General features: G+C 42.9%; 3 protein-coding genes across 5 annotated transcripts in view; 2 read left to right on the plus strand and 1 right to left on the minus strand.

Annotated features, from left to right (window-relative positions):
* The window catches only part of px (plexus), a 60850-nt gene extending 48921 nt beyond the window's left edge, over positions 1-11929 (minus strand). For all 3 annotated transcript variants that reach the window (XM_017235215.3, XM_017235216.3, XM_017235214.3), the window contains exons 1-2: positions 11788-11929; positions 6993-8619 (exon numbers count right to left, since the gene is read on the minus strand). In XM_017235215.3, the coding sequence (XP_017090704.2) occupies positions 6993-8603 (1611 nt within the window). In that variant the 5' untranslated portion in view covers positions 8604-8619; positions 11788-11929. The remainder of the gene's footprint in view (positions 1-6992; positions 8620-11787) is intronic.
* gas (gasoline) lies at positions 718-3459 on the plus strand. The gene is made up of 2 exons (XM_017235224.3): positions 718-925; positions 997-3459. Exons 1-2 carry the CDS (start codon positions 879-881, stop codon positions 2648-2650), a joined length of 1701 nt encoding a protein of 566 aa, XP_017090713.1. The 5' UTR covers positions 718-878; the 3' UTR covers positions 2651-3459.
* Positions 11930-13346: 1417 nt separating the features above from the next.
* On the plus strand, positions 13347-14271 carry LOC138926048 (uncharacterized). The gene is made up of 3 exons (XM_070278416.1): positions 13347-13488; positions 13535-13939; positions 13995-14271. The coding sequence occupies exons 1-3, from the start codon at positions 13449-13451 to the stop codon at positions 14069-14071; spliced, it is 522 nt and encodes a 173-aa protein (XP_070134517.1). The 5' UTR covers positions 13347-13448; the 3' UTR covers positions 14072-14271.
* Positions 14272-14468: the final 197 nt, after the last annotated feature.

Below are 14468 nucleotides of genomic sequence, written 5' to 3' on the forward strand. Positions count from 1 at the left end.
GAGTGAGTTCCAAAGGCCTCAATGGCAATGTAAGGCTTAATTAGTGACAGACAGACATTCTATAGCTTTCAGCTCTTGTGTAGAGCAGGGAGATATAGATATAGATACAGATACAGATACAGATAAGACATAGATATAGATATAGAAGCTACAAGTAGCTGTATCTAATCAGCCTATAGACCTTTTTAACCTTAAATAAAGCTAACCTTAATAAAGATCTTAAAACCCAACGAATGAGGGTAGTAATTCCCGAAATACTGACCTCTTGAACCACCCATTACGGCCACCTGTTAGCTATATAGAACCTTAATAAGTACTTTTAATATTTGCACTTTTTTTAATCTCTGTGTAGCCATATTAGCAATAAATATTTGATTTCCCCCACCTGGACACTTGTGTCTTATCACTTTCAGTATCAAAATCTAGACCAATGTTGGGTTCCAATTAGGGATAGCCGGGTTACCATACCATTATTATCAACATATCCCCACATATGGGCAAAAGTGGTGCTGCCCGAGTAGGGGGATGAGTGAGTCCAAAAAAACAGTAATTATGGTCAACCCACCACCCACTAACCAGCGCCCATACCCATCATCCTCTAGCCCTCCACCCCATAGACCCCATGCTCCACCACCCATTCCCGTTGAGGGTGTGGCGGCTATCTAAACAACAATTTTATCATCTACTGGAGCGCCCAGAAACATTTCAGTCTGTGTCTGACGTTCGAGCGGGCTGGAAGTGCCGGCAGATTGTGGCCAAAGGAGATTATATATATTTTTATACGCCTATATATATATCCATCCTATATACACAAATAAGAATATTACATATAGGAGGAGTGTAGCAGAGTATTGCAAGTACAGGGAGGACAGGGTGAAATGGATCTGACTTTGGGTTTCGGTGACAAGCTCAAGTTGGGCGCCAAGTAAGTGAAAAAAATAAAATAAAAGCTCCAGCGATGAGTCATCATAACCTCTGCCCTTTCGGCCTTTTCAGAGCCATTGGCCATAAGGTTACCCAGTACAGGCTGAGCACCGGCAAGACCAAGGAGCTGGCCACCAAGTATGGCCAGCTGAAGGGCCAGCAGCGTAGGACCTTCTACGACGGCGAGACCTACTACTCGTTCGAGGGCATCCCCTTCGCCCAACCACCTGTGGGTGAGTTGCGTTTTCGCGCCCCCCAACCGCCCACTGCCTGGAAGGGCGTCCGGGACTGCACCTATGCCCGGGACAAGCCGATGCAACGGAACGCCATCACAACCACTGCCGAGGGCTCCGAGGACTGTCTGTATCTCAACGTGTATGCCAAGAAAGTCGAGTCGCCACAACCACTGCCAGTGATGGTATGGATTTACGGGGGTGGCTTTCAGATTGGCGGAGCCTCTCGTGAAATCTACGGACCCGACTACTTCATGAAACATGATGTCATCCTAGTCACCCTTAACTATCGCGTGGGGGCTTTGGGCTTTCTCAGTCTGAAGGACGAAAGCCTGAAAGTTCCCGGCAACGCTGGCCTCAAGGACCAAATACAGGCCCTGCGCTGGGTCAAGGAGAACGTGGCCAGCTTCAATGGCGATCCCGAGAACATAACCCTAATGGGTGAGTCGGCTGGAGCGGCTTCCACCCACATCCTTATGCAATCGGAGCAGGCAAGGGGCTTGTTTCATCGGGCCATCGTCCAGTCCGGGTCGGCGCTGTGTGAATGGGCCACGCAACAGGACAGAAACGCTGCCCCCAGGTTGGCCAAGAGGTTGGGCTTCTCTGGGAATCTGGATAGTGAGGCGGACATCCTGAAGTTCTTCCAGCAGATCCCAGCCAGCAAGTTGGCCGTCCTCTGCAATGCCATCGTCACTCAGGAGGAGGAACGGGACTACGAGATTATAGCCTTTGGTCCCGTCATCGAGTCCTATGTGGGGGAGGACTGCGTGGTGCCGAAGCCCCAGCAGGAGCAGCTTTCCCAGGCCTGGGGCAATGAGATTCCCATGATTATTGGTGGCACCTCATTCGAGGGACTCTTCTCGTACCAGAGCACCCTGAAGGATCCCTCGCACATGCTGAGCGCCTTCGAGGCGATAATTCCGCGAAAAATACGCGACACCATCGACAAGGACGAGCTGGACGAGATGGTGCGGCGCCTGAAGTCCTCCTATTTCGATGATCCCGAGCGGGCCAGCATGGAGCTGTACGAGTGCCTGCACATCCTGAGCATCAAGAATTTCTGGCACGACATCCATAGGACCCTTCTGGCCAGGCTGGCCTACGCCCCCACCTCACCCACCTACCTCTATCGATTCGACATGGACTCGTCCCACTTCAATCAGTACAGGATCATCCAGTGCGGTAAAAAGGTCAGGGGAGTGTGCCACGCGGACGATCTGTCCTACTTGTTCTATGGCCTGCTCTCCACCAAGCTGGACAAGGACTCGCCCGAATACCGCACCATAGAAAGGATGATTGGCATGTGGACGTCCTTTGCCATCAATGGGGATCCCAACTGCGAGGTTATAGCGCCCCTGAAGTGGGATCCCCTGAAGCCCGGCGGACCCGAACTCTGCCTCAACATAGCCGATGGTCTGGAGTTTATTCCGCTTCCGGAAAGCAAGCAGTTTGTGGTCTGGGATAGTTTTTACACCCGGGAGAGTCTCTATTGAGAGCTCTAACCATCTCACTTTATGAATTTAGAAAGTAACTCTTACTTTCCAGAATCTAACTATATTTTTTAATATTTATCGGCCTATACCAAAAATTATCTCGCTTTAAATGTTATACATATATGTTTTGAACAAAATGTGTGAAAGTACAAACCCAAAATCAAAGGTAATCTATTAGCTTTACAAGATTAGTAAATATTATTATGTTTTTTTAATTATGACGTCTAATATTGACCTATAAACCCATAGCTTTTGGCAACCAGTTCTAGCCAGTTCTAGTGTCTGGGTTCTCGTATCTTTTATTAACTTTTTGGCAGCTGGCCAGGAAATTCGCGAAAGCCAAGGGAATACCGCAGGTCATTGTTGTCAATCCTTTCCTGTTTTTGTTCTCGATCCCCCATTCACAACCATCCTAAATTAATGTTCTCTCGGGTTGTTAGGATATATTTCATTTCGGCATCATTTCGCGGGAACTGAGAGAGTCGTTTTATTGAGAATTTTATAATGCCAGGGTAAACATGCATAACTTTGATTTATTGTTTAAATGTATTTTTAACCAAAAACGAGAAACGAGTCGAGTTCATTTGCACATTTATGTGGAGCTTAATGATTAAAACAAAAAAGAGAAACCTGTTTTTTGAGAGATAGCGATGGGGGATACCCCCTAAATGGTTTACACTAAACACTTAATGCCTTACAACAAATCTACGAATTTTTTTAGCAAACAAAGCATTTATCATAACTATTTTATATAATATTAATATTTATTTTCAAATAAAAACAAATAAACTGTGAAATTGTGAAAAGCATATCCACCATTGTCTTTCATTATTCGGGGTATCTGCTGTGATTTGTTTATACGAGTTTGTTTATTTAGATATAGTTTATGGCTTTGGTTTATTTTTGGATCTGTTGGATCTCTTGGCATTTAGCCAAACAAACCAATCAATTTCGATTCCTTCGAGATCTTTAAATAAAATGCAAAGCATAAATATTTAAATTGCTTTTCGCACTTTCCGTTGAATGGGAATTCAAAGGTGGCCGGAGGATGGGTGAATGGCTGGTTGACCATTGGATGGTAGGCTTGGTTTTCTGGCTGTTGGCCAAAAGAGAGAGAATTTCCATGGTTTACTGGGTTAAATTTAATTAATTTGTCTCGCCAGCCTACAGTCCCCTTAGACCCACCCCCTCTTGAGTCTGATTATTTATTCATTCTGCATTCCCTCCCTCCCCCTGCTCTCGTGTTTCCTACTGCATTGCAGCATTTGCCATTTTATTTGCTTTTATTTATTTATTATTTCGTAAAACTGGCTATTTTTATTTGGACTTTACTTTTTCCTGCGAAATTTACACAATTCCAATTAATGGCATTTAATTATTTATCCGGCATTTTACACATTGCATTCCCCAAGTTGCAACCAGCGCCTGCGCTAGCGTTGACGTTGACGTTGACGTTGGCGTTAGCGTCGGCAGCGACTGAGGCAGAGACAGAGCTCCAGCAGCTGTGAATTTTGCATTTTTATAGCTTGTTGGAAATTTCTGCTCTGAATTTAAAATTCAAATTGTTTTGGTTTCGTGTCGAGGGCGGGCGACTGCCGAGGGGGTGGTGGTGGTGGGCTGAAGTGGTCAGTGGGTGGTGCTACAAATTAATTTCCATTTGTGGGCTTTGTTGCGTGTGAAAAAAATGAAGGGGTATTTGAGATTGAAATTTAAGAGAAAAAATACTGATTTTTTTCCACTTTAATTTAAAAGCTTGAAATTTAATTATTTCATCAGACAATTAAACCTCAAAAGGGCAATGACTTTATCACTTAAATAGTAACCTTATTTTTTTGAATAAAACAGAATCGAATGAATCATTAAACTAAAATACTAAACACATCCCCATGAATGCCCCATCCCGCCAATCATTAACAAAAAGCAGGGCAACGTCTCGCAAAATTTATAAATACATTTTTGCATTCAGAAATAAAAAATCGAAATAAACATAAAAAAAAAGAGACACCAATAAAGAAAGAATAACAAAAAATACAAAAACAAAACGAAAGAAGCGAAATAATCGCGGAAAGCTATTAAAATTTAATCAGAAACACAAGCGACCCTGCGGTCAAAATTCCCACAACACTCGCCGCCTTCCCGAGGTTCCCCAACTGACCCCCGACCCTGCCTCTAGTCCCTGGCTCGTGGTTGTGACGATGATGATGATGATAATGCCCTCTTCCAAGGGGAATGGGGGTCTATAGAATACATATAACATTTTACCATTCAGTTTCCAGTATGTGGATGCTGACGACGACGACAGAGACTACGACCCCACTGATTAATCGTCCGCGCTGTGGAGAGCGGGAGTCCTACTCCCCGGGTCAACCTCCGTGGCGCCAACATCATCATGATCGCCACACCATCTTCATCATCGTCCTCATTGGGGCTGTGGCAATATTTTTGTTTATTTTGATTCGTGCGACGCGAAAAACTGCTCTCGTGAATTTGTTTCCCATTTTTTTATACTCTTTCAAGGGGTATTATTAATTTTTGCAATATTATGACACTTAGGGACTTTCTTTAGGATCTAAAATCAGGTATATCTGAGAAATATAAAAGAAGTAGCGGCCTACTCTAGGTCCCCATAATAAGGCTATATTTTTTCCCCATAATAGTCATCCGATTCTTGTGTGGAATCTGATGATTCTTAATTCTTCTTATAAGAATTGTAGAATAATTCTCCAGAAATCTGCATCCAAACCTTTTGATTTTTTATCAATTTTTTTAGGGTATCTCCTTCGAAAATGAAAAAAACTATATGAAACTACAATATTCCCCACAGGGATGGCTGTATCTTTGGGAATATTTATCCGATTTTTAAGCGGATAAACGAATTTTACCAATTGTACCTTAAACGAATTATAGATCGATTCTCTCTATCTGCATTAAAACATAGGATAAATTTTTTTTTTAATTTTTTGTAAAATTTTTCTAAAATGATGAAAAGGCCAGAACCGACAATTTGGCTCCCAGGGTAGGCTATATCTTTGGCAATAATTATCCGATTCTTAAGCGGAGTACCTTAAATGAATCTACCAGAATCTACCATCAAAATTTGACAATAAATTTTTTTTAAGATTATTTGTCAGTTTTTCTTGCGAGTCCTCTTCAAAATGTGGAAAATGCATGGGGAGGGAAATATGAATCATTGCGTAACCTACATATATCCTGACTTATATTTACCCGATTCTTGAAAGAAATACCTTAAACGAATTCTAGATGAATTTTCCATAAGTCTGCATCAAAATATAGAAAACAAATTTTTATCATTTTTTTTTTTGCGAGTTCTTTCTTTCTATTGTGATGGTTATATCTTTTCGAATTAATCGGATTTTCAAAAGGAATACCTTTATGGAATAGTACACCGTTCAATCTTATATTCTTCTTAAAACTGCATTAAAACTGTCAATCAAATTTTTATTTTAACTTTTTTATCAAATTTTTGGGGTATTCCCCTTTAAAAAGGCTGAAATCCCATGAAGGCACAATTTAGGCTCCATATCTCTGGACCATATACACCATGTCTCGAGAAATAAGAAACCGATTCTTAAGAAGAATACCTTAAAAGAACCGTAGATCGATTCTCCACCAATCTATATAAAACAAAGAAGCACAAAAATTGTATTTTTAAATTCTTTATATAACCGTAAGAGTATTCAAGTTTCGCCTTGGCCCAAGTTAAATTTCCTTTCATGTTTTATTGTCCTTTTTGTGTATTTGTTATTTTATTTTCGGCCATGTTTGCTATTGCCGTTTTGCATTTCCTCTTTATTTCCAGACCCAGCGTGTGCTGGGTGCCGGGTCCCCCTGGCAGCGGACTCGTCCTGCCAACCGTCCAATATACATCCATGTATATACATCCATATATACTTTTTTTCATTGAATTCCATTATTTATGCGAGAGTGAACAATATTGAAATTTTCACAAAATATTTTCAACGCGGGGGGTGCTTCCATAAACATTTCTATTTGCATATTCAAACGTTTTATGGTTGCACGTCGTCGTTTTGGGTTTTAAATTAAAGCATCGGCTATAGAATACCAATTTCTGACTTAAATTTCAATAAAACTCTATACTCTTATTGAAAAAACTTAAACTTTAAATCTAAAATGATAGTTTATTTTTAAATAATGGAAACTTCCTCCCCGAGATCTCCACCTCGACCTCATTTCGGATGAAATGCAAACCTCCATCCAAACCGGATGGCTGGAATCCCCTCCTCCATATGCATGTATGCCAATGACAGATTGATATTCTTTCCGAGAACTTCCCGGCCTCGGATTTGAATTGCTAACTCACCTGGTGGGCATTCCACTGATGCATGAGGTCCTCGTAGCATGGCAGGCAGGCCTGGATCATGCCGCGCGGATCCTTTGGACGGGAGCGAGCTGGTCGCGGATGCTGCTCGTTGAAGAGCGGAAAGTAGGCCACCGCCTGGCCGGGTCTGCCCGTTTCCCGGGGCTTCACCGTGCTCAGCTCCATGAGACTGCCACGGCGCTGCTCGTCCCCGCACACATAGCAGACCTCCGTGATGGAGTTCTTGTCGGGCATGGAGAGGTCCAGGATGCCAACCTCCGACTGGGGCTGGCTGGTGGACGCCGCACTGGCACTACGGGGGGCGGCCGGCGGCGGGGGAGCACTGGAGTTGGAGGAGTTCCGGAGGTCCAGGACCGTTGCGTTGTCGTCGTCGGCGTTTGGGATCGGTGGAGGTAGTTGTCCGCTTCCGGGAGACGGCAGGGCGCTGTAGGGATTGCCCTTGTAGTGCGAGGATGGTTCTCCGCCGGGTCCTCCTCCGCCGGCGGTGCTCACCTGCTGGAGCATGTGGTAGGCGGCCGTCTGCTGCTGCAGCTGCTGGTACTGGGCGGGGTGGTAGGCCGCCTGGCCCGGATACCCAGCCGGCGGTGGGTTGGAGGTGGCCGAGGAGCTCAGCTTGAACTTCTGGTGGGCGTAGCTGCCCGACTGGCGGTTGAGGGCCGCCGGCGGCTCGCTGGGCGGTCGGGATGTGGGCGAGGCCACCGGCATGTCCCGCGACTGCGGACGACTCAGGTACCGGTTGTGGTTGCTCGACGGGGTGGTGGAGTTCCTCGGGTAGAAGTCCCCACCACCGGCGGCACTGGGATTTGGCGAGGGCGAGGCATTTCTCGAGGTACTGAGATGGTGGTGCTGGAGGTGAGCTTGCGGCTGTTGCGGCGAGTAGTGGCGCGGCAAAGCGTAGGGATCATGGCCCTCCACCAGGCCACCGTTCTGGGTGAGATGCTCGGCACTCAGGCCCAGGACCTGGGCGGCGTACTCGCTCTGGGTGGCCACATCCGCCCCGATGTAGCCCTTGCCGTCCACCCGCTTCATGTGGTAGATGCGCTGCAGCAGCGGCTTCTTCTGCCGCTCGTAGGCGTCCCACTGCTCGTTGAGGGACCGGAAGCAGAGCATGCACGCCCACACGTACTCCTGGCCGGGCGCCACTGCCGGAACCCCGTTCGGCGGCTCGTGTCGCTCCAGAAAGGGGAAGTACGACTCTGCCGGTCGCTCGGCGTTATACCGGATCCGCAGGGGCTGCGGCTCATAGCCACCATGTCCTCCGCACACGAAGCACACCGTCATGGGTACCTGGTGGTGGTCGGGTGGCGCTGACGCCCTTCCGGTCGATTTGGCTCCGGCCATATGCGGCGGATAGTAGTGCTGGGCAGGATGCGGTGGATAGCCCAGGTGATACTGTTCGCTGGGCGTTCTCGTGCGATGAGCTGCTGCTCCCGGCGAGGGCATCAGCTCCGCTGGCGGATACGAGGGATGCTTTCCAGCTGGCAGAGCAGGCGGTGCCGAGGCCGGAGAGGGCGGAGTGGGCGTGGTTGCTGGCTCGGATTGCTGGCTGCCACCGCGAAGTTCATTCTTGATATATGCCTTCGCTTTTTCCATAATATACCAGTCTCAGCTGTGGGAAGAGACAAAAAAGTTGGGGGGGGAAATCATTAGAGGTCGTTTCTTGAACATAGTAAGTAAGTATAAGGTGTTACATATTTTTATAAATATTTTCTTTTAATAACCCCGTTTCAGGCAGAAATTCGAGGCTCGTGAATCGAACGATTGCCGCTGGCGATAACCTATTTCATCTGGGAGCTCCTGATAACCCGCCGCACACACCGATCATGATCTCTGAGCTCTGGTCGCATCTCAATGTGGGAAGTATAAAATAAATAACAATGTAAAAAAAAATGAAAAAAAAAATATAAAGATTCCGATTTGCAAGCTTAAGTGATTCGCCGATTTGTCGGGCGTTGCTTCTTGTTTCTGAGTCGATTTGATTTACTTTTTGCGGACATTTGTTTTCATTAAAATATACAACTTTTTTTTATTCAGGCATGTGACGCAAGTCGGACACTCGAACGATGATAACAAACTGGAGATGGAGAGGAAAGCCCCAAGGAACTCGCACTTTGGAGTTCCAGAAAAATCCAGACAGATGCCTGGCTAAATATATAATTCGGTTTATTTGTTTATGGCACGAACCAGATCTCGTGCTAATTCGCTTTATCAAGTACACACTATACTATGTATGCCAAATCAGACAGACGCCGCTAAATAGTTTGGTGGTGCCCTCGTTTAGCATTTCCGATAATGATCATCACTTTCATGATGAAATCTGCAATAATACTCTATAGTAGTATGATGTTTTTTGTGCGAAATTCTCTGGGCAATCCAATTATATATCTGGCATTATTTATTTACAAAAAAATGTTTACATTTTACAACTTTATTACAGCTGAAAAGTGGCAAAAAAAAAACGAGCCAGGGAAATGGCTGGGGGGTTTTATTACCCAGTGTTTGTATAGTTAAGGGGTATATTGTATATAAGGTCGATATAGACCCTATATTATAGAGGAGTATTATTAGAGAAATATGTAGATAGCTTCTTCCAAAACCCCCAAAAGTAGGCAACAATAAAGCCAAAGTTTTAAGTTTAAGTTTAAGAGAAGTACCAGGTATTATACAGTCTGGAAACTCTTCTATAGTAGTGGATTCTTCCTTTTTCGTATTGCTATTATTTTTAATTTATTTATGCGCATTTTTATTGATTTTTTTTCTTTGCAGTTTTGTGGAAAGTGGGAAATGGTATGGCATTGTTTTTGTTTTTAAGCCACATAGCTGCAGGCGTAGAGGAGTAGGTGGTGGCGAAGGAGGCGGAACTTTGCTTCCAACGCTCATATTTTATATTTTTCCCTTATTTTTGCTTGTGCAAGCTTTTAAGAGTTGTTTGTAGAGTAGTATGGGTATTTTTTTTTCCATTTTTTTTTTGCACAATTTTTTACCAGTGCCTGCACTTGAACATTGTTGCTTTTGTTTCCCTGTTGCGCCCCCCAGCCAGCCAGCCCCACCTGGCTCCGGTGCCTGGTCCTTTCCCTCTGCAGCCAGTTGTTTTCAAAAGTTTTCCAAACAGCACACAGGAACATTTTTATGGCTCTCGTGTCCTTGTTTTTTTTTTTGGGGGGGGAGAGGGAGGAGAGGGTAGGCGTGGCTGCAGTGAAATAGAAAACCCAACGAACCATTCTTTAAGTTTTTCCTCCAATTTTTCGTTGCAAGCTGGAGGCTTTAAGTATTGAAAGTGCCGCTTATCATGGCTTGGAAGCGGGGAAAGGACCCCCTCCAGTCTCTAGCGGAAGTTCTCGGCAATAACAACTACGAACTAGTTCCAGGACAAGAAAAGATAAAGTTGCGTTGTTGAAAAAGTTTCTAGTTTTTAGCAAAGTTGGAAATTCTTTTTTCTTTCTCCCATTATTCCTTGAGCCATTTTTTTTATAAAAAAATATATATTTTCTTTTCTTTGCCAAGTGAGTTAAGGTGCTTAAGTCTTTCTTTTTATTTTTTATCTATTCTTTTATTATTGTACCAGTAAACGCCTCGGGGGGGCTTCGAGCCAACTCCGAACTGCATTTGAGTTTCCTTGCCAAAAAGACCAAAAATTTAATAATAAATCTGAAAATGAAATATGAAATTGCCGTGTGCGCCAAAAAGGATGCTGTCTGTTGTGTTGCGTGCATATTTCTACGGATGTTCATATTTCATATTTCAGAGGAGGATTTCCTCCTCCAACTCGCCCTACTCCTCCTCTTTTGTTGGCCAAGAGCCTGGCCTTTGATGCAATTGAAGTAACGAGAGCGAAATTGAATTTTAAAATTTTGCATTGCCCGAAAAAAAACAAAAAACAAAAGAAAATAAATATGACAGCCAAAGAGGGGGGGTTTCTGAAAATGGAATTTATTAAATAGCATTCCGCGCAATAAACTCTCTTTCTCAAAAAAAATCAAATAAAAGCAAGTTGGACATGCAATTTTATGGCAGAAAAGGACAAAAAAAAACAAAAATGTTTAAAACAAAAAGACCGCTCAACATTTTTTCCATTAAGGGTTTCCGAAAAAAACCTGAAACAGGCAGGCTGAAAGGGTTCTGGAAGGTGGGGGGCCCTGAGCCGATTTCAGGTTCCCGCTGCCTGCAGCTAAATTTTAAACAAAAAAACAGAAACATAAACCCTTTAATAAAAAAAGGTAAATTAATAAACATAGTCGTTGCTCTCGAACCACTCACTGAAATGCATATTTAATTTTTTTGTGTAAATCATAATTTTTATTTGAATTTTAATGCTTTTGTTTGCTCTCAATTAAATGAAATTCTTATGTAAAATAATAATACCTGGTAACTGGAAAATACAATAAAAATTAGTTACACCGACTAAACTGTAAATAATTGGAATCCCCGCCCCAATACGATCCCATGACTAATGGCACTGCGCCTCCGATTTCGAGTAGAACAGTTGCTATCGCACTTGACTAATTTCCATCCATAAAGAATCGGCTCGGGACAGGCTATAATTTAAATGGGAATTATCGCGCTGATGGGATATGCCTTAAACTCGTTTAATAACCCTGGATCTTATGCAATCTTGAAAATACATAGTTGAGATGGATGGATGGATTCCTCTGGAATTGATTTAAATTAATTGAATTTTCCAATGATTTTTTTTAGCGGAAACCGGTTTCCACCGATTCGAGGCGATCTGATCGCATCTTGATGAATGGTAATATGTCCTAATTGTTTCGATACTGACCTGTGCGAGGGGTTCGGCCTATTCCAGTTGACTTCTATTAATCCAACTCATGTGCTTTTATTTTAATTCTTTTTTTTTTTTGATATTTAATTAAAGGTGAATCCGGAAGGGGGGCTGGACAGAGGCTTTAAGCGCCTTAGGAGGTGAGAATTAACTTCTGGGCGGAAAACACATGGGGATTTAGGCACTTTTCTTTTGGCTTTCTTTCTTTCTTTCTTTCTCACTCTTTGCTTTGCTTTGCTTTCTTTCGGTTTGTCACTTTCTTTTAATTATTTATTTATTTTTTTTACTTTTTTAAGTTGTTGCTTTGGAAGCTTGTAAGAGCACAAATGGAATTATATTGAGCAATAATAGTATTACTTATTGGGACTCGTTTTCTCAGCTGTTTTGAGGGGCTTGAGCTTTCTTGGCCATATTTTACGTATTTTTGAGCAAACTGTAATTACAAATTTCATTTCTTTCATTGACACTTTTTTTTGTTTTATTTTTAAAATGCATTGTAAACATTTACAGAATTCAGAACAACAAATTTCCCCCTCATGGCCACTGCGGTGGTCTTTGCGCCGGCAGCGACGTCAACCGAGGCAGTGGCAGCGACAGCGGCAGCGACTGCAGCAGAGAGCTGCGACACCATTTCACCGGCGACGAAAACAGAAAAAAAAACACTGAAAGACCAAAGAAACGAGGCAAAAGAATCGAGATCACCCGCTGCTGCTGCTGTTGCTGCAACTAGTGCTGCGTTGCGGCGCTGTGGCAGCAACAACATAAAGCAAGGCGCTTGATTTTCGCTTTTTTAACAAGGTTTCTTTTTATATCCGACCTTGGGATTGTTGGCTTTCAGAGCTGAACTCTTGGACAGCAACAGCTCCCGCAAATAAAGCTTATCCAATTGTTTGCTTTTGCGTTCGCTGCCTCTGCTTGTTGCTGCTGCTGCTGCGCTGCTCAGCCGCTGCTCTGCCTGCGTCGACGGCAGCGTAGACGGTGGGGGTGTACGGATTTGGGGTTTTTTCGGGAGTTTTAACTAAATTCAACCGTGCGGTGGCAATATTTACGGGTTATTTCGCGCTGCAGCTGTTTTAATCGCGGAGGTTGGAGACGGACAGTTAGAGATGGGACTTGTTGGGGCTCGAGTTGGCTGGCCTTGTTTTGGTCTTTTCGCCCCCAACAATCGATGTTATTTACGATGTTTTTTTTATCATAGCCCACCACTATCTTATCCGATATCAAATTATCTTATCCGATATTCGGTTCAAGCAATCGTTCACGAAGGAGAATTAGAGACGATAGACATTGAAATGGCCTCCAACAATCGATATGTTTGAATCACGATTTATCCGTGCACACAATTTATTCTCCGTTATCCATTTACCCGGTTCGTTTTGTAACGATTGTTTTTAAAATTTTGAATGTTTTTTTATTATTTAATGTAAACTCATTTTATATGCAAATTAGAGTTTTCACATACAATAATAAATAGCTTAAATTCAAATGGTTTTTAGTATAAAAATACCAAAACGATTGGCGCGTAATTTGAAAAAAAAAAAAACATTGAGAAACCTAGCAGCATCTTTTAAAAGTTTTTAGGCATAAAGGAAGGCGTGTGGCTTACATTTCAAAAGAAAATTGATTGTACAAACGTAATCAACACACAGAATTGAAAAATGAAACCAATTTTAGCAATAGTGGTACCAATTCTTTTAGGTAAGATATTAATTGTTTAAAATTTAATAAAAACAAACCGTTATAGGATTGGCTATTGCTGATGAAACCACTGATAATGTTCTGGAGGAAAGCACTATAATCCAGGCGGTGACTCCCAAGCCGACAACCCAGCCAGGCGTCATCATGTTTGTGAAGCCCATGAAAAATAATCATACTGCCACTAGTATAAAGAAAGTGGCAGATGCCTTGACCAGTGCCTCCAATCCAATATCCTGGCAACTGAGCTTTGTGCCGCGGAATGTAAAGGTCTCCTTCTTTCGCTTCAAGCGCGACGTCGAATCTAGTTGGAAGCACGCCCGAATCCAGCCCAGAATGTGGCCACCGTTCTACGACGTCAAAGATGACCCTCTAACGTATTCCGCAAAGAATGGGACGAGCCATCGGAAGCCCAGCTTCGTTAAGCTGTTTTTTGTTATGGTCCATCATCTCTGTAGGTGGACTGGCGTTGAACCCTAGACGATATACTAATCCTCTTCTCCCCGCAGGGAAGGATTCCGCAAAATACAAATTCAACCAAGTGATGAAAGGAGATTACGAGGGGGGTAATGGTGATCGTAAATGAGCGGAACGGAGATGACTTATTTCTGAGAAAGTAGTTTCGTTTATTGGAAATTCAATTTTAACCAAAGACACGAAGAAACTAGAGCGCCAAAATCAAAATTTTAGAAGAAATTCACAATAAGTTTAGTTAAAGAAATAAAAATCCTAAATAAAGATTTCCAAATCGAATTAAAAAGTAAAGAAAACCATAAGACTGGCAGTTTCCAAAGAAAATAAAAAACAGATAAGGTACATTTATAATTTTTTTTCATTGGTTTTTTTTTCATTTTATATATGTATATATATAAGTATATATAGTATAACATTTGTTAACATTTATTGACTACGTAATATCTGCTGCAGAGATACTTTTCGTGTTTCGTGTTTTGTTTCTGTTTCCGTTTCCGGTTTTGTTTTGT

The sequence above is a fragment of the Drosophila bipectinata genome, chromosome 2R (assembly GCF_030179905.1).
Source record: "Drosophila bipectinata strain 14024-0381.07 chromosome 2R, DbipHiC1v2, whole genome shotgun sequence".
Taxonomy (NCBI): Eukaryota; Metazoa; Arthropoda; class Insecta; order Diptera; family Drosophilidae; genus Drosophila; species Drosophila bipectinata.

What these genes read in the sequence shown, in the direction of transcription:
- gas (XM_017235224.3), top strand. Translation starts at nt 879, where the DNA reads ATGGATCTGACTTTGGGTTTCGGTGACAAGCTCAAGTTGGGCGCCAA. An exon ending in AAGCTCAAGTTGGGCGCCAA is followed by an intron (nt 926 to 996) that starts GTAAGTGAAAAA and finishes CGGCCTTTTCAG; the next exon opens with AGCCATTGGCCATAAGGTTA.
- LOC138926048 (XM_070278416.1), top strand. Translation starts at nt 13,449, where the DNA reads ATGAAACCAATTTTAGCAATAGTGGTACCAATTCTTTTAG. An exon ending in AGTGGTACCAATTCTTTTAG is followed by an intron (nt 13,489 to 13,534) that starts GTAAGATATTAA and finishes AAACCGTTATAG; the next exon opens with GATTGGCTATTGCTGATGAA. An exon ending in TGTTATGGTCCATCATCTCT is followed by an intron (nt 13,940 to 13,994) that starts GTAGGTGGACTG and finishes TTCTCCCCGCAG; the next exon opens with GGAAGGATTCCGCAAAATAC.